General features: G+C 44.9%; 1 protein-coding gene across 1 annotated transcript in view; it reads right to left on the bottom strand.

Moving 5' to 3' along the window:
* The window catches only part of tmem8b (transmembrane protein 8B), a gene marked incomplete in the record, with an annotated part of 251,384 nt that overhangs the window by 212,647 nt on the left and 12,310 nt on the right, over window positions 1-26,427 (bottom strand). The window contains 1 exon segment of the mRNA XM_029763891.1: window positions 720-909. Within this exon segment, the coding sequence (XP_029619751.1) occupies window positions 720-909 (190 nt within the window).

The following is a 26,427-nucleotide window of genomic DNA, read 5'->3' as shown; positions in this document are numbered from 1 at the left end:
TTTAAATAGCTAAATAATTGATAGGTGGCTCCATCTGTCTCCTGGTCAGGTCAGATGTACTCACACTGTGACGTTGTGGTCAGGTTAGGGTTAGATGTACTCACACTGTGACGTTGTGGTCAGGTTAGGGGTTAGATGTACTCACACTGTGACGTTGTGGTCAGGTTAGGGTTAGATGTACTCACACTGTGACGTTGTGGTCAGGTTAGGGGTTAGATGTACTCACACTGTGACGTTGTGGTCAGGTTAGGGTTAGATGTACTCACACTGTGACGTTGTGGTCAGGTTAGATGTACTCACACTGTGACGTTGTGGTCAGGTTAGATGTACTCACACTGTGACGTTGTGGTCAGGTTAGATGTACTCACACTGTGACGTTGTGGTCAGGTTAGATGTACTCACACTGTGACGTTGTGGTCAGGTTAGGGGTTAGATGTACTCACACTGTGACGTTGTGGTTAGGTTAGGGTTAGATGTACTCACACTGTGACGTTGTGGTCAGGTTAGGGGTTAGATGTACTCACACTGTGACGTTGCGGTCAGGTTAGGGGTCAGATGTACTCACACTGTGACGTTGTGCTCAGGTTGGATGTACTCACACTGTGACGTTGCGGTCAGGTTAGGGTTAGATGTACTCACACTGTGACGTTGTGGTCAGGTTAGGGGTTAGATGTACTCACACTGACGTTGCGGTCAGGTTAGGGGTTAGATGTACTCACACTGTGACGTTGCGGTCGGGGCAGCTGTCACCGAAGGTTCCTCCTTGTTCCTTGAAGGTGATGAGGTTCCATACAGCCACCACTGTGTCTTCAGGAACACTGAAGTGGAACAGCTCCACGCTGGCGAAGGACCGGAATGCATTCAGCTTACGAGGCGTCCGTGTAAAGTAGTCTGTTACGAAGTGACAATCTGGAGTAAAGAGAGAGAGAGGGGGAGGATGAGTCAGAGAAAAGATTAGTTACATTTCAGTTTAGGTGATCTTCTCCTCCAGATTGTAACAACTAATGATTTAATCATGTTGATGTGAGACAGTCAGCCTTCAGATGCAGCCTCGACTCTCAATCCACTCTACCCCCTGTCCCACCATCCATATCAGCAGGCCAGGCCAGGGAGGAGACAGAGAAACAACATCTACACGCTCTGGCCAAAAGTAGTACATTTTAATAGGGAATAGGGTGCCATAGGGCTCTGGTCTAAAGTAGTGTACTATATAGGGAATAGGGTGCCATAGGGCTCTGGTCTAAAATAGTACATTTTAATAGGGAATAGGGTGCCATTTGGGATGTAGATACAGTCTTTCAGTAATCAGCCGTGTCTCACCACCATTGCAGCACCTCACGTCTCAGATAAACAGACATCTTAAGGCCGATTTATACCCTGCGGAGAAGGCCGATTTATACCCTGAGGAGAAGGACGATTTATACCCTACGGAGAAGGACGATTTGGAGTGTAGGGCAGTGTCACAATGTCATTTTGTCATCACAAAAGGGGAGTCTCCTTGTAGTGCGCTCCGACATTCTACGTACTCCTGTGCCACATGAAAATTGTAACGTGCCGTATCACTCCAGCCGCGGGGCAGTGTGGGTAGGCAATGGAGCTCACTTGGTTCATTGATCTGATTTATAGGATATGCATCAGAGTAGCCTATTTTGCATTGATATGCAAATATCATCTCAGCGTTAAACCAAACTGTAGCCTTATTAGAATCCCCTCATAAAAAGGTATTTTTGTGATTCCAGGCTATTGGTCTTTGTGAGACACAGAGTAGGTGAACGGATGATCTCCACATGTGTGGTTCCCACCATGAAGCATGGAGGAGGAGGTGGTGTGATGGTATGGGGGTGCTTTGCTGGTGACACGGTCTGGGATTTATTTATAATTCAAGGCACACTGAACCAGCATGGCTACCACAGCATTCTGCAGCAATACGCCATCCCATCGGGTTTTCACTTAGTGAGACTATAATTTGTTTTTCAACAGGAGAATGACCCAACAAACCTTCAGGCTGTGTAAGGGCTATTTGATCAAGAAGGAGAGTGATGGAGTGCTGCATCAGATGACCTGGCCTCCACAATCACCTAACCTCAAACCAATTGAGATGGTTTGGGAGTTGGACCGCAGAGTGAAGGAAAAGCAGCCAACAAGTGCTCAGCATATGTGGGAACTCCTTCAAGACTGTTAGAAAAGCATTCCAGGCAGGTGAAGCTGGTTGAGAGAATGCCAAGACTGTGCAAAGCTGTCATCAAGGCAAAGGGTGGCTACTTTGAAGAATCTCAAATATAGACAAATATTTTGATTTTCTTAGCACTTTTTTGGTTACTACATGATTCCATATGGACCCTCTCTTTCTAAATGATCCGCCGCCATTCTTGCAACCCCTATTACTAGTCTGTTCAATCTCTCTTTCGTATCGTCTGAGATTCCTAAAGATTGGAAAGACAGTACTGTGCAGCCATCTTCATCGACTGGCCAAGGCTTTCGACTCTGTCAATCACCTTATTCTTATCGGCAGACTCAATAGTCTTGGTTTCTCAAATGACTGCCTCGCCTGGTTCACCAACTACTTCCCAGACAGAGTTCAGTGTGTCAAATCGAAGGGCCTGTTGTCCGGACCTCTGGCAGTCTCTATGGGGGTGCCACAGGGTTCAGTTCTTGGGCCGACTCTGTTCTCTGTATATATCAATGATGTCGCTCTTGCTGCGGGTGATTCTCTGATCCACCTCTACGTAGACGACACCATTCTGTATACATCTGGCCCTTCTTTGGACACTGTGTTAACTAACCTCCAGACGAGCTTCAATGCCATACAACACTCCTTCCGTGGCCTCCAACTGCTCTTAAATGCTAGTAAAACTAAATGCATGCTCTTCAACCGATCGCTGCCCGCACCCGCCCGCCCGCCCGCCTAGCATCACTACTCTGGACGGTTCTGACTTAGAATATGTGGACAACTACAAATACCAAGGTGTCTGGTTAGACTGTAAACTCTCCTTCCAGACTCACAATAAGCATCTCCAATCCAAAATTTAATCTAGAATCTGCTTCATATTTCGCAACAAAGCCTCCTTCACTCACGCTGCCAAACATACCGTTGTAAAACTGACTATCCTACCGATCCTCGACTTCGGCGATGTCATTTACAAAATAGCCTCCAACACTCTACTCAGCAACTGGGTGCAGCCTATCACAGTGTCTTCCATTTTGTCACCAAAGCCCCATATACTACCCACCAATGCGACCTGTATGCTCTCGTCGGCTGGCCCTCGCTACATATTCGTCGCCAGACCCACTGGCTCCAGGTCATCTATAAGTCTTTGCTAGGTAAAGCTCCGCCTTATCTCAGCTCACTAGTCACCATAGCAACACCCACCTGTAGCATGTGCTCCAGCATGTATATTTCACTGGTCACCCCCAAAGCCAACACCTCCTTTGGTCACCTTTCCTTCCAGTTCTCAGGCTGCCAATGACTGGAACGAATTGTAAAAATCGCTGAAGTTGGAGACTTAAATCTCCCTCGCTAACTTTAAGCATCAGCTATCTGAGCAGCTTACCGATCGCTGCAGCTGTACATAGCCCATCTGTAAATAGCCCACCCAACTACCTACCTCATCCCCATATTGTTTTTAATTTACTTTTTCTTCTCTCTTTTGCACACCAGTATTTCTACTTGCACATCATCATCTGCACATCTATCACTCCAGTGTTAATCTGCTCAATTGTAATTACTTCGCTACTATGGCCTATTTATTGCCTTACCTCCTTACTCCATTTCCACACACTGTATATAGATGTTTCCATTGTGTTATTGTCTGTACGTTTGTTTATGTGTAACTCTGTGTTGTTGTTTGTGTCACACTGCTTTGCTTTATCTTGGCCAGGTCACAGTTGTAAATGAGAACTTGTTCTCAACTGGCCTACCTGGTTAAATAAAGGTTAAATAGAAAAAAGTGTTTTTTTATAGTTTTGATGTCTTCACCATTACTCAACAATGTAGTAACAAAATAATAAAAAACCCTGCAATGAGTAGGTGTGTCCAAACATTTGACTGGTACTGTGTATATATAAATATATTTACAAATAAATATATGGGGATTGGAAATGACGCAGACAATTACATTGACGGAAGCCACAATTTATCTGCACTATTAAAACTAATCCACCCCCTAACATAAAGACTTATTTTGCTTTCACAACAAATGAGAAGTCAACATGAAAACGTCTGTTGTGATTGTAGCTATTTGGTTAGTCTGGACCGGCAAGGTATCGTGTTACCAAAAGGTGCACGTTGCTTCTAAAATATCAGACACCCAGCGCACACCTTACACCTCGCCTGCTTTGCACTTTACACCTCAGAGTGGGGTACAGACAGACAGATTATAGCCTTCAGAGTGGGGGCCAGACAGACAGACAGAAAACCTCCTTCAGAGTGGGGTACAGACAGACAGACAGACAGAAAACATCCTTCAGAGTGGGGGCCAGACAGACAGACAGAAAACCTCCTTCAGAGTCGGGTGGGTTCAGATTAACTGGTTTTGACTCAGAAGAGTTTTTTTACCAAAGAAAATAAAAGCTGTGAGAGAGACTTTCTTTGTGAGTTTCATTGTTTAATACTTTACAGTGAACTATAATCCCCCCAGTCATACTGCTGAAAGAATCCTCCAACCGAAACAACTGGAATCAAACAAGAACCTAGAGCAAGAGCCAACTCTGTCTAGTACCTTCCGCTGTGCCTTTAAAACATGGCGTTCCAGCTTCCTAATAGCTCGCCAACCCTCTACTGTATCGTTAATAATGCAACCGTCAATCTTAAGACATGTCAGAGGAATGAGAACACATATCCCTGAATAAAACAGATGTTGCCTGTACTTTCACTGTACTCTCTCTGACTGGACTCCGACCACTACTTCACAGCTGTCTGCTGCCATCTGCGCTCTGACTGTGTCTGAGACCTGGCAGTGTGGTGCCAGGACAACAACCTCTCCCTCAACGTCAGCAAGACAAAGGAAGCTGATCGTGGACTACAGGAAACGGAGGGGTTGAGCACGCCTCCATCCACATCGACGGGGCTGTAGTGGAGTGGGTAGAGAGTTCCTCGTGAATCATCAATGAAGAGCGCTTTTTACCAGTCCTGCCTGGTCCAGCGACGATGGGTTTGTGCCCATAGGCGACGTTGTTGCCTGTGATGTCTGGTGAGGACCTGCCTTACAACAGGCCTACAAGCCCTCAGTCCAGCCTCTCTCAGCCTATTGCGGACAGTCTGAGCACTGATGGAGGGATTGTGCGTTCCAGCTGTCCATGTAACTCGGGCAGTTGTTGTTGCCATCCTGTGCCTGTCCCGCAGGTGTGATGTTCAGATGTACCGATCCTGTGCAGGTGTTGTTACACGTGGTCTGCCACTGCGAGGACGATCAGCTGTCCGTCCTGTCTCCCTATAGCACTGTCTTAGGCGTCTCACAGTACGGACATTACAATTTATTGCCCTGGCCACATCTACAGTCCTCATGCCTCCTTGCAGCATGCCTAAGGCACGTTCACGCAGATGAGCAGGGACCCTGGGCATCTTTCTTTTAGTGTTTTTCAGAGTCATTAGAACGGCCTCTTTAGTGTCCTAAGTTTTCATAACTGTGACCTTAATTGCCTACCGTCTGTAAGCTGTTAGTGTCTTAACGACCGTTCCACAGGTGCATATTCATTAATTGTTTATGGTTCATTGAACAAGCATGGGGAAACAGTGTTTAAACCCTTTACAATGAAGGTCTGTGAAGTTATTTGGATTTTTAACGAATTACCTTTGAAAGACAGGGTCCTGAAAAAGGGACGTTTCTTTTTTTGCTGAGTTTAGTTCTACAGCTGCACCATTGAGAGCTTCTTGACTGGCTGCCTCACCACTTGTTACGGCAACTGCTCGGCATCTGACCGTAAGGCGCTACAGAGGGTGATGAGTACGGCCCAGTACATCACTTGGGCTCCCTGCCATCCAGGACCTCTATACCAGGCGGTGTCAGAGGAAGGCCCAGTACATCACTGGGGCTCCCTGCCATCCAGGACCTCTATACCAGGCGGTGTCAGAGGAAGGCAGTAAACATTTTCAAGACTCCAGCCACCCAAGCTATTGACTGTTTTCTCTGCTACCACATGGCAATACACCAAATCTGGAACTAACAAAGTTGTGGCAAAATGGCTTAAGGAAAACAAAGTCAAGGTATTGGAGTGGCCATCACAAAGCCCTGACCTCAATCCTATAGAAAGTTTGTGGGCAGAACTGAAAAAGCGTGTGAGAGCAAGGAGGCCTACAAACCTGACTCAGTTACACCAGCTCTGTCAGGAGGAATGGGCCAAAATTCACCCAACTTATTGTGGGAAGCTTGTGGAAGGCTACCTGAAATGTTTGACCCAAGTTAAACAATTTAAAGGCAATGCTACCAAATACTAATTGAGTGTTTGTAAACTTCTGACCCACTGGGAATGTGATGAAAGAAATAAAAGCTGAAATAAATCATTCTCTCTACTATTATTCTGACATTTCACATTCTTAAAATAAAGTGGTGATCCTAACTGACCTAAAACAGGGAATTTTTACTAGGATTAAATGTCAGGAATTGTGAAAAACTGAGTTTAAATGTATTTGGCTAAGGTGTATGTAAACTTCCGACTTCAACTGTATACAATAGATTAACATCTTCATACATCTTTAAAGGCTGAGCGTCGAACCCGTAGGGGTGAGCGACCAGGCGTTCAAACCATCCAGGCTTATCAGGAGAAATGTTGCTTTTCATTTCAGTGAAGTCATTCAGGATAAGTATGTTTTTCATGTAAAGGCAGTCATGAGTAATGACAATGATTTTGTCAAAATGACTGAAAAATATTTCTCATCATCGTGTAGGATGTTAGAGACCTCTTATATAAAAATGTACCGAATTATATATATCATATTTCCACTGAGATGTATTTTGTCAGACGTCTTTGTTTGATGATCAAATGATATTATTACTAGGACATGAATAAATAAATAAACATTGATGTGTTTATCAAAAGTAGTGCCATTGAAAGATAATTTCCTGCCCATCTTGTGTCATCATCATAAAAACAGATTGATAAGACATTAGGAGTTAGTGGATTCACCTGAAAGACTCTGAAATTGTTATTTTTCTTCCTCCAATGAAAACATCCATCACTCCATTGTTCCTTCTCCACCTTGACTGGCAGTCAAGCTGCTGATATGACACTTTCATTATCTGGAAGAGATGAAGAGTGGGCGAGTCCCAAATGACCAGGCTCTGGTCTAAAGTAGTGCACTATATAGGGAACAGGGTGCCATAGGGCTCTGGTCTAAAGTAGTGCACTATATAGGGAACAGGGTGCCATAGGGCTCTGGTCTAAAGTAGTGCACTATATAGGGAACAGGGTGCCATAGGGCTCTGGTCTAAAGTAGTGCAGTATATAGGGAATAGGGTGCCATAGGGCTCTGGTCTAAAGTAGTGCACTATATAGGGAACAGGGTGCCATAGGGCTCTGGTCTAAAGTAGTGCACTATATAGGGAACAGGGTGCCATAGGGCTCTGGTCTAAAGTAGTGCACTATATAGGGAACAGGGTGCCATAGGGCTCTGGTCTAAAGTAGTGCACTATATAGGGAACAGGGTGCCATAGGGCTCTGGTCTAAAGTAGTGCAGTATATAGGGAATAGGGTGCCATAGGGCTCTGGTCTAAAGTAGTGCACTATATAGGGAACAGGGTGCCATAGGGCTCTGGTCTAAAGTAGTGCACTATATAGGGAACAGGGTGCCATAGGGCTCTGGTCTAAAGTAGTGCAGTATATAGGGAATAGGGTGCCATAGGGCTCTGGTCTAAAGTAGTGCACTATATAGGGAACAGGGTGCCATAGGGCTCTGGTCTAAAGTAGTGCACTATATAGGGAACAGGGTGCCATAGGGCTCTGGTCTAAAGTAATGCACTATATAGGGAACAGGGTGCCCTTTCAGACACAGTTATTATCTGGAGGAAGTGAGGAAAGTGTCTGCTGTCTAATTGGTGCTTAGAGTGACAGGATGTTAGAGGTTTACGGTAAGAGGCTTTTAACAGCTGTCTGATGGAGATTTGGAGGAACACAACAATCATCTTATGGGAACATCCTGAGGTTCTATCCATAGAAGGCCTTTGGTTTGGAACCTTATGACATACTGCACTGCTTAGGAGAAAATAAAAATCAAAACATCCTGAGGTTCTATCCATAGAAGGCCTTTGGTTTGGAACCTTATGACATACTGCACTGCTTAGGAGAAAATAAAAATCAAAACATCCTGAGGTTCTATCCATAGAAGGCCTTTGGTTTGGAACCTTATGACATACTGCACTGCTTAGGAGAAAATAAAAATCAAAACATCCTGAGGTTCTATCCATAGAAGGCCTTTGGTTTGGAACCTTATGACATACTGCACTGCTTAGGAGAAAATAAAAATCAAAACATCCTGAGGTTCTATCCATAGAAGGCCTTTGGTTTGGAACCTTATGACATACTGCACTGCTTAGGAGAAAATAAAAATCAAAACATCCTGAGGTTCTATCCATAGAAGGCCTTTGGTTTGGAACCTTATGACATACTGCACTGCTTAGGAGAAAATAAAAATCAAAACATCCTGAGGTTCTATCCATAGAAGGCCTTTGGTTTGGAACCTTATGACATACTGCACTGCTTAGGAGAAAATAAAAATCAAAACATCCTGAGGTTCTATCCATAGAAGGCCTTTGGTTTGGAACCTTATGACATACTGCACTGCTTAGGAGAAAATAAAAATCAAAACATCCTGAGGTTCTATCCATAGAAGGCCTTTGGTTTGGAACCTTATGACATACTGCACTGCTTAGGAGAAAATAAAAATCAAAACATCCTGAGGTTCTATCCATAGAAGGCCTTTGGTTTGGAACCTTATGACATACTGCACTGCTTAGGAGAAAATAAAAATCAAAACATCCTGAGGTTCTATCCATAGAAGGCCTTTGGTTTGGAACCTTATGACATACTGCACTGCTTAGGAGAAAATAAAAAAATACCCCGAAAAAAATGTGTTGATACTCGAACAGTTATAACGGTGACCGCGGTCATTTGGCAGGCCAATCACAGTCATCCAAAATTCCATGACCGTCACAGCTTGTCACGCCTACTCCTGCTGCCTCCCTCCGTGGCGCTCGATGTCACCACCGCTCCTGGCAACACACCTGCTCCCCATCGTTAAGCACACCTGGACTTCATCCCAACCCTGATTACTCTCCCTTCATATAGCCCTCAGTGGCCTCTGTCATCAGGCAGAATTGGTTTTGGTTCCGTTCAGTACGCTTTTATTGTTTTGTATTGTGTGCTTATTATTAAACTCATCTTCTGCACCTGCTTCCTGACTCCCTGTGTATACGTTACAAATTACTGCCTCTCGAAAATATGGAAGCAGCAGAAGTTAAGGATATCTCCTAGTTGGTCGACGAACAGCAACACCTACTCCGTCAACACCATGACCAGCTCAATTGGGTACGGTAATGTATGAGGTCCTCCACGTTCTCCACCACCTCGACAACACCCGACAGGATTCATCAGCAACTACCGGAGGACCCTCTACCGCGATCCATTGATTTCGTCACTGATCTTCCCTCTTCTGATGGTTTCACTACCACTATTATGGTTGTTCTGGACAGATTCTCTAAACCCTGTCATTTTATCCCTTTCTCTGGCTTCCCTACCGCTCTCCAGGTCACTGAGGCACTGTTCCAGCAGGTCTTCCGGCACTATGGGCTTCGAGAGGATATCGTCTCCGACCGTGGCCCCCGATTCGTGTCACTGGTATGGAGCGCCTTTATGGAGAATCTGGGGGTCACGGTCAGCCTCACTTCTGGGTACCGGACTCAGTCCAATGGGCAGGTGGAAAGAATGAACCAAGAGCTGGGGAGGTTCCTTTGGAGTCACTGCCAGGACCGGCAGGGGGAATGGACCCGGTTCGTTCACTGGGCAGAGTACACCCAGAATTCACTGCTTCACTCCTCCACCGGGTTGATCTCCTTCCAGTGTGTTCTGATATATCAGCCAGCTCCGTGGACCCCGAACCAGACCGAAGCTCCTGTGGTGGACGAATGATTCAAGTGCGCAGAGGATGATTGGAACGATGCCCACGTGAAGCTCCAGCGTGCCGTCCCCCATCTGAAGAAGCAGGCAGACCACCACCGCAGTGAGGCACCCGCCATCCATCCTGGTGATCGTGTCTGGCTCTCCACCAGGAACCTTCCACTCCGCCTGCCCTGTAGGAAGCTGAGCCCCGGGTTTGTGGGGCCCTTCAAAGTCCTCCGGAGGGTCAACGAGGTAACCTACAGGTTACAACTCCCCACTAACTACCGAATCTCACCCTCCTTTGATGTTTCCCTCCTCAGGCCGGTGGTTCCTGGTCCCCTGGCTGATGCCGTCCCCCGCGACACAACTCTGCCTTCCCTGGACATAGAGGGGTCCCCCGCCTATTCTGTTAGGTCCCTCCTGGACTCTCGACATCGTGGGGGTCAGCTCCAATACCTTGTGGACTGGAGGGGGGGGGGGGGCGCTCTTGGGTCCAGGTGGGTCCAGGTGGTGGACATCCTGGACCCTAACATCATCCAAGATTTCCATCTTCACCGTCCGGACGAGCCTGCTCCTCGCCATCGGGGCCGTCCTTCTGGCTGGCGTTATCCTGCGGCTGGAGCCGCGTGTCTGGGTTGGGGTGTGTACTGTCACGCTTACTCCTGCTCCCTCCTTCCGGCGCTCAACGTCGCCGGTCTACTAACCACCGGTCCTGGCAACCCACATTGCCACACACCTGGCAACCATCTTCATGTTTATTATTATTATTAAACTCACCTTCTGCACCGGCTTCCTGACTACCTGCGTATATGCTACACAGCCCTATACTACACAAAGGAGATATACATCTTAGGCTGTGTCTGACAGACAACACAACATCTCAACTCTCTAGGGGAAAGCAGCACAAGCAGCTACACTTCTTTCTGAGGCTGATTCATTCCTGACGAATGAAGGTTCCCTAACAAACAGACATAGAGAACCCAGTGTTAAAATGTGACATTTACAAAAGAGTTGAGATAAGATGTGAGGGTGAGAAAAGGGAGAGTTGACAGAGAGTTTGTAACTAGGTCAGGGAGGAACAAGATGAATTGTCTGTCTGTCTGTCTGGGAAAGAGGGAAGGGACAGAGGGGAGTGGTGTCCCACCCAGAGCCAGATGAAAGCCTGCCCAGGAAGTAGAGCACCCACCTCTGATCCAGACTCCCTTCTCACTCTCTCTTCTTCTGCCATTTGGGAAAACAAGAACCATCTGGGACAAAAGGGGATAGCAGAGGACTAAGGGATTTGTGTCTGTGTGGCCTGTCCTGGCCTGTCCTGTAATGTCCTGGCCTGTCCTGTAATGTCCTGGCCTGTCCTGGCCTGTCCTGGCCTGTGCTGGCCTGTCCTGGCCTGTCCTGTAATGTCCTGTAATGTCCTGGCCTGTCCTGTAATGTCCTGGCCTGTCCTGTAATGTCCTGGCCTGTCCTGGCCTGTCCTGGCCTGTGCTGGCCTGTCCTGGCCTGTCCTGTAATGTCCTGTAATGTCCTGGCCTGTCCTGGCCTGTCCTGGCCTGTCCTGGCCTGTCCTGTACTGTCCTGGCCTGTCCTGGCCTGTCCTGTACTGTCCTGTACTGTCTTGTCCTGGCCTGTCCTGTACTGTCCTGTCCTGGCCTGTCCTGTGTGGGAATCTATCATCACACATAGAGCACAGGAGTTGTGTCTGGACTAAAACCCAGCAGCAACAGTAGCCATCAAAACAAGTTGAAAAATCAAAATTAAATCAAATGTTATTTGTCACATGCACCTTACAGTGAAATGGTTACTTACAAGCCCTTAACCAACAACGCAGTTTTAAGAAAGTATTTACTAAAATAAACTGAAGTAAAAAAATTATTATATATATATTATAAAAGAAAAAAAAGACAAATAGAAAAATAACAAGACAGAGATTGATGGGCTATGGTGCAGACGGCTGAATATAGACTGACACAGGATATGACAGGTTAAGGTAGGTAGAGACAGGATATGATAGGTTAAAGTAGGTAGGGACAGGATATGACAGGTTAAGGTAGGTAGGGACAGGATATGACAGGTTAAGGTAGATATGGACAGGATATGACAGGTTAAGGTAGATATGGACAGGATATGACAGGTTAAGGTAGATATGGACAGGATATGACAGGTTAAAGTAGATATGGACAGGATATGACAGGTTAAAGTAGGTAGGGACAGGTTATGACATGTTAAGGTAGATATGGACAGGATATGACAGGTTAAGGTAGGTAGGGACAGGATAAGAAGGTTAAGGTAGATATGGACAGGATGTGACAGGTTATGACAGGTTAAGGTAGGTAGGGAGAGAGAGGACAGGAGAGGATATAACAGGTTAAGGTAGATAGGGACAGGATGTGACAGGTTAAGGTAGGTAGGGACAGGATGTGACAGGTTAAAGTATGTAGGGACAGGATATGAAGGTTAAGGTAGGTAGGACAGGATATGACAGGTTAAGGTAGATATGGACAGGATATGACAGGTTAAAATATGTAGGGACAGGATATAACAGGTTAAGGTAGATAGGGACAGGATGTGACAGGTTATGACAGGTTAAGGTAGGTAGGGAGAGAGAGGACAGGAGAGGATATGACAGGTTAAGGTAGATAGGGACAGGATATGACAGGTTAAGGTAGATATGGACAGGATGTGACAGGTTAAGGTAGATAGGGACAGGATATGACAGGTTAAAGTATGTAGGGACAGGATATGACAGGTTAAAGTATGTAGGGACAGGATATGACAGGTTAAGGTAGGTAGGGACAGGATATGACAGGTTAAGGTAGGTAGGGACATGATATGAAGGTTAAGCTAGGTAGGACAGGATATGACAGGTTAAGGTAGAAAGGGACAGGATGTGACAGGTTATGACATGTTAAGGTAGATAGGGACAGGCTATGACAGGTTAAAGTAGGTAGGGACAGGATATAACAGGTTAAAGTATGTAGGGACAGGATATGACAGGTTAAGGTAGATAGGGACAGGATGTGACAGGTTAAGGTAGGTAGGGACAGGACAGGACAGGCTATGACAGGTTAAAGTAGATAGGGACAGGAAATGACAGGTTAAGGTAGATAGGGACAGAACAGGATATGACAGGTTAAAGTAGATAGGGACAGGATATGACAGGTTAAGGTAGGTAGGGACAGGACAGGACAGGATATGACAGGTTAAGGTAGGTAGAGACAAGATGTGACAGGTTAAGGTAGGTAGAGACAGGATGTGACAGGTTAAAATAGATAGGGACAGGATATGACAGGATGTGACAGGTTAAGGTAGATAGGGACAAGATATGACAGGATATGATAGGTTAAGGTAGATAGGGACAGGAGAAACTGGGCCAAATCCCTAACAGTGACAGACGAGGATGAGGAAATGGATGTTGCTATCCCTTCCACCATAACAGGGATATATTCACCTATAGGGTTTTATGAGCCTACAGCATGTACCCAGTAATAGGGATGTATAGACGTAGCACCTTGTTCCCAGGCCCGAGAGGAGAGAACACAGCAGAACAGAACAGAACAGAGCAGAACAGAACAGAACAGAACACAGCAGAACAGAACAGAACAGAATAGAACAGAACAGAACACAGCAGAACAGAACAGTGCAGAGCAGAACAGAACAGAACACAGCAGAACAGAACACAGCAGAACAGAACAGAACACAGCAGAACAGAACACAGCAGAACAGAACAGAACAGAGCAGAACAGAACAGAACACAGAAGAACAGAACACAGCAGAACAGAACAGAACACAGCAGAACAGAACACAGCAGAACAGAACAGAACAGAGCAGAACAGAACAGAACACAGCAGAACAGAACACAGCAGAACAGAACAGAACAGAGCAGAACACAGCAGAACAGAACAGAACAGAACACAGCGGAACAGAACAGAGCAGAACAGAACAGAACACAGCAGAACAGAACAGAACACAGCAGAACAGAACAGAACACAGCAGAGCAGAACAGAGCAGAACAGAACACAGCAGAACAGAACACAGCAGAACAGAACAGAACACAGCAGAACACAGCAGAACAGAACACAGCAGAACAGAACCGAACACAGCAGAACAGAACAGAGCAGAACAGAGCAGAACAGAACACAGCAGAACAGAACAGAACAGAGCAGAACAGAGCAGAACAGAACAGAACACAGCAGAACAGAACAGAGCAGAACAGAGCAGAACACAGCAGAACACAGCAGAACAGAACAGAACACAGCAGAACAGAACACAGCAGAACAGAACAGAACAGAACACAGCAGAACAGAACAGAGCAGAACAGAACACAGCAGAACACAACAGAACACAACAGAACAGAACACAGCAGAACAGAACACAGCAGAACAGAACAGAACAGAATAGACTGTGTGTTCCAGTACATGTTAGACCATAAACCAACAGCAGACTCAAACACTGGGAACACATAAATTATGCAGTCTGCTCTGACGGCAACGGAGCAGCAGAGGCACCATTGTTCACAATTAAGCAGACTAGGTCACAGATTTCAGAGGCTGCAAACGTCTCCTGTTGTAACCACAGCAGCACTGTGTGTGTGTGTGTGTGTGTGTGTGTGTGTGTGTGTGTTATATGTGTGTGTGTGTGTGTGTGTGTGTGTGTGTGTGTGTGTGTGTGTGTGTGTGTGTGTGTGTGTGTGTGTGTGTGTGAAGGGAGACTGCAGAGATTTCTCTGTGTGTGACCGGCAGTAGCAGAGGTGTATCCTCAAAGACCTATCAGGGTAGCCTGGGGGACCTCACTCAGTCAACTACCTGATTCACCTGACTGGAAAGCCAATCAAAGCATCGAAGTAGCCTGGTCCCATGTCTGTTTGTGCTCTTTTGCCAATTCCATCGCTGTTATTGTTTTGTTTGGCATGTCAATGAGTGGCAAGGAATTGGCATGATAGCACAAACAGATTGGCACAGATTGGCTAGTATTCAAAAGGCCATCTTGCCCACCATCAAAATAAATCACATTTTATTGGTCACATACACATATTCAGCAGATGTTAAATATGTATTCAAAATGCTTGTGTTCCTAGCTCCAACAGTGCAGTAATATGAAAACAAATCACAGCAATACACACAAATCTAAAAGTAATATAATGGAATTAAGAAATATAAAAATATTAGGACGAGCAATGTCGTAGTGGCATACTGAGTAAAGCAGTATGTAAATATTATTAAAGTGACCAGTGATTCCATGTCGATGTATATAGGGCAGCAGCCTTTAAGGTGCAGGGTTGAGTTCTCATGCTTTCAATATGTGAATCAGAGCTATAACCTTCAGAGCCTGCTAGCTTGGTTTATACCCTACAGAGCCTGCGAGCTTGGTTTATACCCTACAGAGCCTGCTAGCTTGGTTTATACCCTACAGAGCCTGCTAGCTTGGTTTATACCCTACAGAGCCTGCTAGCTTGGTTTATACCCTACAGAGCCTGCTAGCTTGGTTTATACCCTACAGAGGCTGCTAGCTTGGTTTATACCCTACAGAGCCTGCTAGCTTGGTTTATACCCTACAGAGCCTGCTAGCTTGGTTTATACCCTACAGAGCCTGCTAGCTTGGTTTATACCCTACAGAGCCTGCTAGCTTGGTTTATACCCTACAGAGCCTGGTAGCTTGGTTTATACCCTACAGAGCCTGCTAGCTTGGTTTATACCCTACAGAGCCTGCTAGCTTGGTTTATACCCTACAGAGGCTGCTAGCTTGGTTTATACCCTACAGAGCCTGCTAGCTTGGTTTATACCCTACAGAGCCTGCTAGCTTGGTTTATACCCTACAGAGACTGCTAGCTTGGTTTATACCCTACAGAGACTGCTAGCTTGGTTTATACCCTACAGAGACTGCTAGCTTGGTTTATACCCTACAGAGCCTGCTAGCTTGGTTTATACCCAACAGAGGCTGCTAGCTTGGTTTATACCCTACAGAGCCTGCTAGCTTGGTTTATACCCTTCAGAGCCTGCTAGCTTGGTTTATACCCTACAGAGGCTGCTAGCTTGGTTTATAACCTTCAGAGCCTGCTAGCTTGGTTTATACCCTACAGAACCTGCTAGCTTGGTTTATACCCAACAGAGGCTGCTAGCTTGGTTTATACCCTACAGAGCCTGCTAGCTTGGTTTATACCCTTCAGAGGCTGCTAGCTTGGTTTATACCCTACAGAGCCTGCTAGCTTGGTTTATACCCTTCAGAGCCTGCTAGCTTGGTTTATACCCTACATAACCTGCTAGCTTGGTTTATACCCTACAGAGCCTGCTAGCTTGGTTTATACCCTACAGAGCCTGCTAGCTTGGTTTATACCCTTCAGAGCCTGCTAGCTTGGTTTATACCCTACAGAGCCTGCTAGCTTGGTTTATACCCTACAGAGGCTGCTAGCTTGGTTTATACCCTACAGAGCCTGCTAGCTTGGTTTATACCCTACAGAGCCTGCTAGCTTGGTTTATACCCTACAGAGCCTGCTAGCTTGGTTTTTACCCTACAGAGCCTGCTAGCTTGGTTTATACCCTACAGAGCCTGCTAGCTTGGTTTATACCCTACAGAGCCTGCTAGCTTGGTTTATACCCTTCAGAGCCTGCTAGCTTGGTTTATACCCTACAGAGACTGCTAGCTTGGTTTATACCCTTCAGAGCCTGCTAGCTTGGTTTATACCCTTCAGAGCCTGCTAGCTTGGTTTATACCCTTCAGAGCCTGCTAGCTTGGTTTATACCCTTCAGAGCCTGCTAGCTTGGTTTATACCCTACAGAGCCTGCTAGCTTGGTTTATACCCTACAGAGCCTGCTAGCTTGGTTTTAGCCTACAGAGCCTGCTAGCTTGGTTTATACCCTTCAGAGCCTGCTAGCTTGGTTTATACCCTACAGAGCCTGCTAGCTTGGTTTTAGCCTACAGAGCCTGCTAGCTTGGTTTATACCCTACAGAGGCTGCTAGCTTGGTTTATACCCTACAGAGCCTGCTAGCTTGGTTTATACCCTTCTGAGCCTGCTAGCTTGGTTTATACCCTACAGAGCCTGCTAGCTTGGTTTTAGCCTACAGAGCCTGCTAGCTTGGTTTATACCCTTCTGAGCGTGCTAGCTTGGTTTATACCCTACAGAGCCTGCTAGCTTGGTTTATACCCTACAGAGCCTGCTAGCTTGGTTTTAGCCTACAGAGCCTGCTAGCTTGGTTTATACCCTTCTGAGCGTGCTAGCTTGGTTTATACCCTACAGAGCCTGCTAGCTTGGTTTATACCCTTCTGAGCGTGCTAGCTTGGTTTATACCCTACAGAGCCTGCTAGCTTGGTTTATACCCTACAGAGCCTGCTAGCTTGGTTTTAGCCTACAGAGCCTGCTGGCTTGATTTGTGTTATTGCGTGCCAACATGCTCAGAATCAACAGGAAAGGTGGTGGCCAGCAGTTCCAAGCTACAGACACTACACAGAGCAATCTCTGCTATCACAGATAGAAGCACGCACACACACACACAGAGAGAGAAGAGAGAGAGAGAGAGAGAGAGAAGAGAGAAGAGAGAAGAGAGAAGAGAGTGAGAGTGAGAGAGAAGAGAGAGAAAAGAAAAGAGCAAAATCACAGCAAGATTGCAATCTACTTGAACAGAGCAGTACTCAATCATGAGGCATCAAAGCCAAAGGAACTGAGTAATATTAAGAAATGCTATTGATGGAAGGAAAGTAGTGTGGAAACCGACCAAAAAACAATTAGGCAACAACAAATTCAAGCCCCTTTTATACAACTTTCTTTGACAAAATGTTTCACTGTAATAGTCAAGGTGTAAACTTGGCAGTAGAAAACCTAAACAGTATATTTAACCTCTCAGCTTCCCTATCAAATCAAAACATTTCAAGCAGACAGCCTAAGAAAATTAACAACAATGACAAATGGTTTGGTGAAAAATGCAAAAAACGAAGTAAGAAATTGAGAAACCTGTCCAACCTAAAACATAGACACCCAGAAACTCTGAGTCTACGCCTTCACTATGGTGAATCACTAAAACAATACAGAAATACACTACGGAAAAAGAAGGAACAGCACGTCAGAAATCAGCTCAATGTAATTGAAGAATCCATAGAATCAAACCACTTCTGGGAAAATTGGAAAACACTAAACAAACAACAACACGAAGAATTATCTAATCAAAATGGAGATGTCTGGATAAACCACTTCTCCAAACGTTTTGTCCCTTTAACAAAGAACCAAGAGCAAAAACAAATACATGATCATTTACTAATCTTAGAATCAACTATTAAAGACTACCAGAACCCACTGGATTCTCCAATTACATTGGATGAACTACAGGACAAAATACAAACCCTCCAACCCAAAAAAGCCTGTGGTGTTGATGGTATCCTCAATGTAACGATAAAATATACAGACCATAAATTCCAATTGGCTATACTTAAAAACTTCTACACCCATGCTGAATGGGTGTAGACAAAGAAGAGCTCTCCAGTAGGTGTACCAAAATATTCTTAAAAGTGAGTTTACAAGTTTATCAACTTTCAAAGCATGATTACTTTCCCATTGTTCCTCAACTGTAGTGTATGATATACCATTTTCTAGCTCTGAGTACATTTATCCAATGTAAAAAAAAACACAATTTCAAATGTTGCTACTTAAAACTGAATTGTGGGCCTCCAATTTTGATAAACTCCCATATCCATATCTATTGGGTGGAATAACACAGTGTGACATCACAGCAGCAAGATTTATGACCTGTTGCCACAAGAAAAGAGCAACCTGTGAATAACAAACACTTGGGCTTCCGAGGTGTCACAGTGCTAGAGGTGACACTACAGACCCTGGTTCGATTCCAGGTTGTATCACAACCGGCCGTGATTGGGAGTCCCATAGGGCGGTGCACAATTGGCCCAGCGTCGTCTGGGTTTGGCCGGGGTAGGCCTTCATTTTAAATGCCAAAAAAAGCCCCTTAAATTGAAATTGGAATTGAGAGAAGAGAGAGAAGAGAGAGAGAGCGAGAAGAGAGAGAAGAGAGAGAGAGAGAGAGAGAGAGAGAGAGAGAGAGAGAGAGAGAGAGAGAGAAAGAGAGAGAGAGAGAGTAAGAGAGAGAGAGAGAGAGATCTATGCTAAGTAGGAGCCAGCAGTACCTCTGATTCTGCCACATGAGAGATCATGGCAGAATCATGTACAAAGGCCTATTCTGACAGATACAGGACTGGCTCGTAGCTTGATGGATGATCTGTCGTCCTGCAGGGATTCTGGTTGACATTAGGATTTTTTTTTATACAGTCCCCTGCTCTGTTCAGTCTACTGTTCTGTGCAAATCCAATTTTATTTGTCACATGCACGGAATACAACCAGGTGTAGACCTTACCGTGAAATGCTTACTTACAAGCCCTTAACCAACAATGCAGTTTTAAGAAATAGAGTTAAGAAAATATTTACTAAATAAACAAAAGTTAAAAAAATAAAAGTTCAAGTAACACATTAAAATAACAATAATGAGGCTATATACAGGGGGTACAGGTACCGAGTCAATGTGGAGGCTATATACAGGGGGTACTGGTACCGAGTCAGTGTGCAGGGGTACAGGTTAATGGAGGTAATATGTACATGTAGGTAGGGGTAAAGTGACTATACATAGATAATAAACAGCGAGAAGCAGCAGTGTAAATACTAAGGGGGGAGGTGTCAATGTAAATAGTCCGGGTGGCCATTTGATTGTTCAGCAGTCTTATGGCTTGGGGGTAGAAGCTGTTAAAGAGCCTTTTGGACCTAGACTTGGCGCTCCGGTATCACTTGCCGTGCGGTAGTAGAGAGAACAGTCTATGCCTTGGATGACTGGAGTCTTTGACAATTTTTGGGCCTTCCTTTGACACTGCCTAGTATAGAGATCCTAGATGGCATGAAGCTTGGCCCCAGTGGTGCACTGGGCCGTCAGGATGCTCTTGATTGTGCAGCTGTATAACTTTTCAGTCTCCTGAGGGGGAAAAGGTGTTGAGGTGCCCTTTTCATGACTTTCTTGGTGTGTTTGGACCATGATAGTTTGTTGGTGATGTGGACACCAAGGAACATACCAGTACAAGTCCTGGTAATCCGTCTGGCCCCGCGGCCTAGTGAATGTTGACCTCGGCTACGGAGAGCGTGATCACACAGTCGTCCAGAACAGCTGGTGCTCTCATGCATGCTTCAGTTTTGCTTGCCTCGAAACGAGCATAGAAGCCATTTAGCCCATCTGGTCGGCTCACGTCACCAGGCAGCTCGCGGCTGGGTTTCCCTTTGTAGTCCGTAATAGTTTGCAAGCCCTGCTACATCCGACGAGCATCAGAGCCGGTGAGTTCATATGAAGAACACAGGATGTATCTAGTTCATACAAGTGAATATTGAGAGGAGATAGTTGTACCCTGGGTAAATATAGAGAGGAGATAGTTGTACGCTGGGTGAATATAGAGAGGAGATAGTTGTACGCTGGGTGAATATAGGATTATTTGTGAAATAGAAGTCTAAACACATTCTGAACACAATGGATTCATGATGAAAAACATTTCATTAGAAAGGCATTACAGTTCATTCAGGAAGTATTCAAGACCCCTTTATCCACATGTTGTTATGTTACAGCCTTATTCTAAAATGGATTAAATTGTTTTTTTCCCCCTCATCAATCTACACAACATAGCCCATAATGACAAGCAAAAACAGGTTTTTATAAATGTTAGCTAATATATAAAAAACAAAAAACTGAAATAGGACATTTACATACAGTACCAGTCAAAAGTGTGGACACACCTCATTCAAGTGTTTTTTCTTATTTGTACTATTTTCTACATTGTAAAATAATAGTGAAGACATCAAAACTATGAAATAACACATATGGAATTATGTAGCAACCAAAAAAAAGTGTTAAACAAATCTAAATATATTTTATATTTGAGATTCTTCAAAGTAGCCACTCTTTGCCTTGATGACAGCTTTGCACACTCTTGGCATTCTCTCAACCAGCTTCACCTGGAATGCTTTTCAACAGTCTTGAAGGAGTTCCCACATATTCTGAGCACTTGTTGGCTGCTTTTCCTTCACTCTGCGGTTCAACTCCTCCCAAACCATCTCAATTGGGTTGAGGTCAGGTGATTGTGGAGGCCAGGTCATCTGATGCAGCACTCCATCACTCTCCTTCTTGGTCAAATAGCCCTTACGCAGCCTGGAGGTGTGTTTGGTCATTGTCCTGTTGAAAAACAAATGATAGTCCCATTAAGCGCAAACCAGATTGGCTGGTGTATCGCTGCTGAATGCTGCTGAAAGTGTGCCTTGAATTCTAAATAAATCACAGACACTCACCAGCAAAGCACCCCCACACCATCACACCTCCTCCATGCTTCAAGTCTCTTCTTATTATTGGTGTCCTTTGTTAGTAGTTTCTTTGCAGCAATTCGACCATGAAGGCCTGATTCATGCAGTCTCCTCTCAACAGTTGATGTTGAGATGTGTCTGTTACTTGAACTCTATGAAGCATTTATCTGGGCTGCAATTTCTGAGGCTGGTAACTAATGAACATATCCTCTGCAGCAGAGGTAACTCTGGGTCTTCCTTTCCTGTGGTCAGTCCTCATGAGAGACAGTTTCATCATTGCACTTGATGGTATTTGGACTGTACTTGAAGAAAATTTCAAAGTACTTGACATTTTTCGTATTGACTGACCTTCATCTCTTAAAGTAATGATGGACTGTGGTTTCTCTTTCCTTATTTGAGCTGTTCTTGCCATAATATGGACTTGGTATTATACCACCCCTACCTTGTCACAACACAACTGATTGGCTCAAACACATTTTGAAGGAAATAAATCACATTTTCCCTCAACCCTGACTAGTCTCCCAGTCCCTGCCACTGAAAAACATCCCCACAGCATGATGCTGCCACCACCATGCTTCACCGTAGGGATGGTGCCAGGTTTCCTCCAGACGTGACGCTTGGCATTCAGGCCAAAGAGTTCAATCTTGGTTTCATCAGACCAGAGAATCTTGTTTCTCACAGTCAGAGTCCTTTAGGTGGCTTTTGGCAAACTCCAAGAGGGCTGTCATGTGCCTTTTACTGAGGAGTGGCTTCCGTCTGGCCACTCTACCATAAAGGCCCGATTGGTGGAGTGCTGCAGAGATGGTTGTCCTTCTGGAAGGTTCTCCCATCTCCACAGAGGACCTCTGGAGCTCTGTCAGAGTGACCATCAGGTTCTTGGTCACCTCCCTGACCAAGGCCCTTCTCCCCAGATTGCTCAGTTTGGCCGGGCGGCCAGCGCTTGGTGGTTCTAAACTTCTTCCATTTAAGAATGATGGAGGCCACTGTGTTCTTGGGGACCTTCAATGCTGCTGACGTTTTTTTGGTACCCTTCCCCAGATCTGTGCCTCGACACAATCCTGTCTCAGAGCTCTACAGACAAGTTCTTTGTCCTCATGGCTTCGTTTTTGCTCCGACATGCACTGTCAACTGTGGGACCTTATAGAGACAGGTGTGTGCCTTTCCAGATCATGTCCAATCAATTGAATTTACCACAGGTGGACTCCAATCAAGTTGTAGAAACATCTCAAGGATGATCAATGGAAACAGGATGCACCTGAGCTCAATTTGAAGTCTCATAGCAAAGGGTCTGAATACATTTTTGCTTTGTCATTATGGGGTATGGTGTGTAGATTGATGAGAAACAAATACATATTTAATCCATTTTAGAATAAGACTGTAATGTAATAAAATATGGACAAAGTGTAGGGGTCTGAATGCTTTCCCAATACACTGTAATCCATTTTCAAGTATGGCTCAAAATGCTTGTGATTCACTAAAGAGCAGTCTACGATTGGTGGTAAGGTGTTCTGTTCAATATCAGGTGTAGATGTGATTGGTTGTTGAGTGTTCTGTTCAATACCAGGTGAATATGTGATTGGTTGTTAGGTGTTCGGTTTATGCCAGGTGTATATGTGATTGGTTGTTAGGTGTTCTGTTTATGCCAGGTGTATATGTGATTGGTTGTTGAGTGTTCTGTTTATGCCAGGGTTAGATGTGATTGGTTGTTGAGTGTTCTGTTTATGCCAGGTGTAGATGTGATTGGTTGTTAGGTGTTCTGTTTATGCCAGGTGTATATGTGATTGGTTGTTGAGTGTTCTGTTTATGCCAGGGTTAGATGTGATTGGTTGTTGAGTGTTCTGTTTATGCCAGGTGTAGATGTGATTGGTTGTTGAGTGTTCTGTTTATGCCAGGGTTAGATGTGATTGGTTGTTGAGTGTTCTGTTTATGCCAGGGTTAGATGTGATTGGTTGTTGAGTGTTCTGTTTATGCCAGGGTTAGATGTGATTGGTTGTTGAGTGTTCTGTTTATGCCAGGGTTAGATGTGATTGGTTGTTGAGTGTTCTGTTTATGCCAGGGTTAGATGTGATTGGTTGTTTGGTGTTCTGTTTATGCCAGGTGCATATGTGATTGGTTGTTGAGTGTTCTGTTTATGCCAGGGTTAGATGTGATTGGTTGTTGAGTGTTCTGTTTATGCCAGGTGTATATGTGATTGGTTGTTGAGTGTTCTGTTTATGCCAGGGTTAGATGTGATTGGTTGTTGAGTGTTCTGTTTATGCCAGGGTTAGATGTGATTGGTTGTTAGGTGTTCGGTTTATGCCAGGTGTAGATGTGATTGGTTGTTAGGTGTTTGGTTTATGCCAGGTCTAGATGTGATTGGTTGTTGAGTGTTCTGTTTATGCCAGGGTTAGATGTGATTGGTTGTTGAGTGTTCTGTTTATGCCAGGTGTATATGTGATTGGTTGTTGAGTGTTCTGTTTATGCCAGGGTTAGATGTGATTGGTTGTTGAGTGTTCTGTTTATGCCAGGGTTAGATGTGATTGGTTGTTAGGTGTTCGGTTTATGCCAGGTGTAGATGTGATTGGTTGTTAGGTGTTCGGTTTATGCCAGGTCTAGATGTGATTGGTTGTTGAGTGTTCTGTTTATGCCAGGGTTAGATGTGATTGGTTGTTAGGTGTTCTGTTTATGCCAGGTCTAGATGTGATTGGTTGTTAGGTGTTCGGTTTATGTCAGGTAAAGTGGTCTGATGAGTCATACTCCTAATGACTTGGACATTCTGTCTGTGAGGTTAAATCTATTTTAAACTAGGCTCCCGTCCAGATCGGTACTTTATGTCTGACTGTAAGTCCTCCCTACAGGATGCTCTCTGCAGAGAGAGGTGATGCTGCTACACAGAGAGGTGCTGCTATACAGAGAGGTGATGCTGCTATACAGAGAGGTGATGCTCTCTGCAGAGAGAGGTGATGCTGCTATACAGAGAGATGCTGCTACACAGAGAGGTGATGCTGCCATACAGAGAGGTGCTGCTATACAGAGAGGTGCTGCTGCTATACAGAGAGGTGATGCTGCTATACAGAGAGGTGCTGCCATACAGAGAGGTGCTGCTGCTATACAGAGAGGTGATGCTGCTATACAGAGAGGTGCTGCCATACAGAGAGGTGCTGCTATACAGAAAGGTGCTGCTGCTATACAGAGAGGTGATGCTGCTATACATAGAGGTGCTGCCATACAGAGAGGTGCTGCTATACAGAGAGGTGCTGCCATACAGAGAGGTGCTGCCATACAGAGAGGTGCTGCCATACAGAGAGGTGCTGCTATACAGAGAGGTGCAGCTGCTATACAGAGAGATGCTGCTATACAGAGAGGTGCTACTATACATAGAGGTGCTGCCATACAGAGAGGTGCTGCTGCTATACAGAGAGGTGCTGCTATACAGAGAGGTGATGCTATACAGAGAGGTGCTGCTATACATAGAGAGGCTGCTATACAGAGAGGTGCTGCTATACAGAGAGGTGCTGCCATACAGAGGTGATGCTGCTATACAGAGAGGTGCTGCTATACAGAGAGGTACCCATTATAATCTCTAAACGTGGTTAAAACCCTGTATAACCTCTAAACGTGGTTAAAACCCTTTATAACCTCTAAACATGGTTAAAACCCTTTATAACCTCTAAACGTGGTTAAAACCCTGTACAACCTCTAAACGTGGTTAAAACCCTTTATAACCTCTAAACATGGTACTTTATAACCTCTAAACATGGTACTTTATAACCTCTAAACATGGTTAAAACCCTTTATAACCTCTAAACATGGTTAAAACCCTTTATAACCTCTAAACATGGTAAAACCCTGTATAACCTCTAAACGTGGTTAAAACCCGTTATAACCTCTAAACATGGTACTTTATAACCTCTAAACATGGTTAAAACCCTGTACAATCTCTAAACGTGGTTAAAACCCTTTATAACCTCTAAACATGGTACTTTATAAACTCTAAACATGGTTAAAACCCTTTATAACCTCTAAACGTGGTTAAAACCCATTATAACCTCTAAACATTGTTAAAACCCTTTATAACCTCTAAACGTGGTTAAAACCCATTATAACCTCTAAACATGGTACTTTATAACCTCTAAACATGGTACTTTATAACCTCTAAACATGGTACTTTATAACCTCTAAACATGGTACTTTATAATCTCTAAACTTGGTTAAAACCCATTATAACCTCTAAACGTGGTTAAAACTATCATTTTGAAATCATGGATGGTCAGATATCTGTCTGTGAATTTGAGTGGTTACATTTCTCCGCAGCTTTTTGCAGAAACAGAGGAGGGGGAGGGCTTTGTTATTGTTGCAGCTGCTGATTTCCCATTTAACCATGTGGTAGATACAGTGTGTCAATAATGTTTTTTTACAGTTTTCACCCTACTCTCCTCTACCCTCCCCTCTTCTCCCCTCTTCTCCCCTCCCCTACTCTACTCTCCCCTCCTCTACTCTCCCCTCCTCTACCCTAATCTACTCTCCCCTCCTCTACCCTAATCTACTCTCCCCTCCTCTAATCTACTCTCCCCTCCTCTCCCCTACTCTCCCCTCCTCTAATCTACTCTCCCCTCCTCTCCCCTACTCTCCCCTCCTCTAATCTACTCTCCCCTCCTCTCCCCTACTCTACTCTACCCTCCCCTCCTCTACCCTACTCTACTCTCCCCTCCTCTACTCTACTCTCCCCTCCTCTACCCTACTCTACTCTACCCTCCCCTCCTCTACCCTCCCCTCCTCTACCCTCCTCTAATCTACTCTCCCCTCCTCTACCCTACTCTACTCTCCCCTCCCCTCCTCTACCCTCCCCTCCTCTACCCTAATCTACCCTCCCCTCCTCTACCCTCCCCTCCTCTACCCTCCCAATTCTAGCTTCAGTTGTGGATGGCCACAGCAGCTGTTAGTCTCTCAAAGCCTCACATCTCTTATCAAAATGTGATTTGTTATCTAATTCTTTGTGTATCTGTGTAATCTGAGGGAAATATGTGTCTCTAATATG

This window comes from Salmo trutta, chromosome 9 (assembly GCF_901001165.1).
Source record: "Salmo trutta chromosome 9, fSalTru1.1, whole genome shotgun sequence".
Taxonomy (NCBI): domain Eukaryota; kingdom Metazoa; phylum Chordata; class Actinopteri; order Salmoniformes; family Salmonidae; genus Salmo; species Salmo trutta.
Note: the sequence above shows the minus strand (reverse complement) of the source record. Positions and strands in the feature narration are given on the sequence as shown.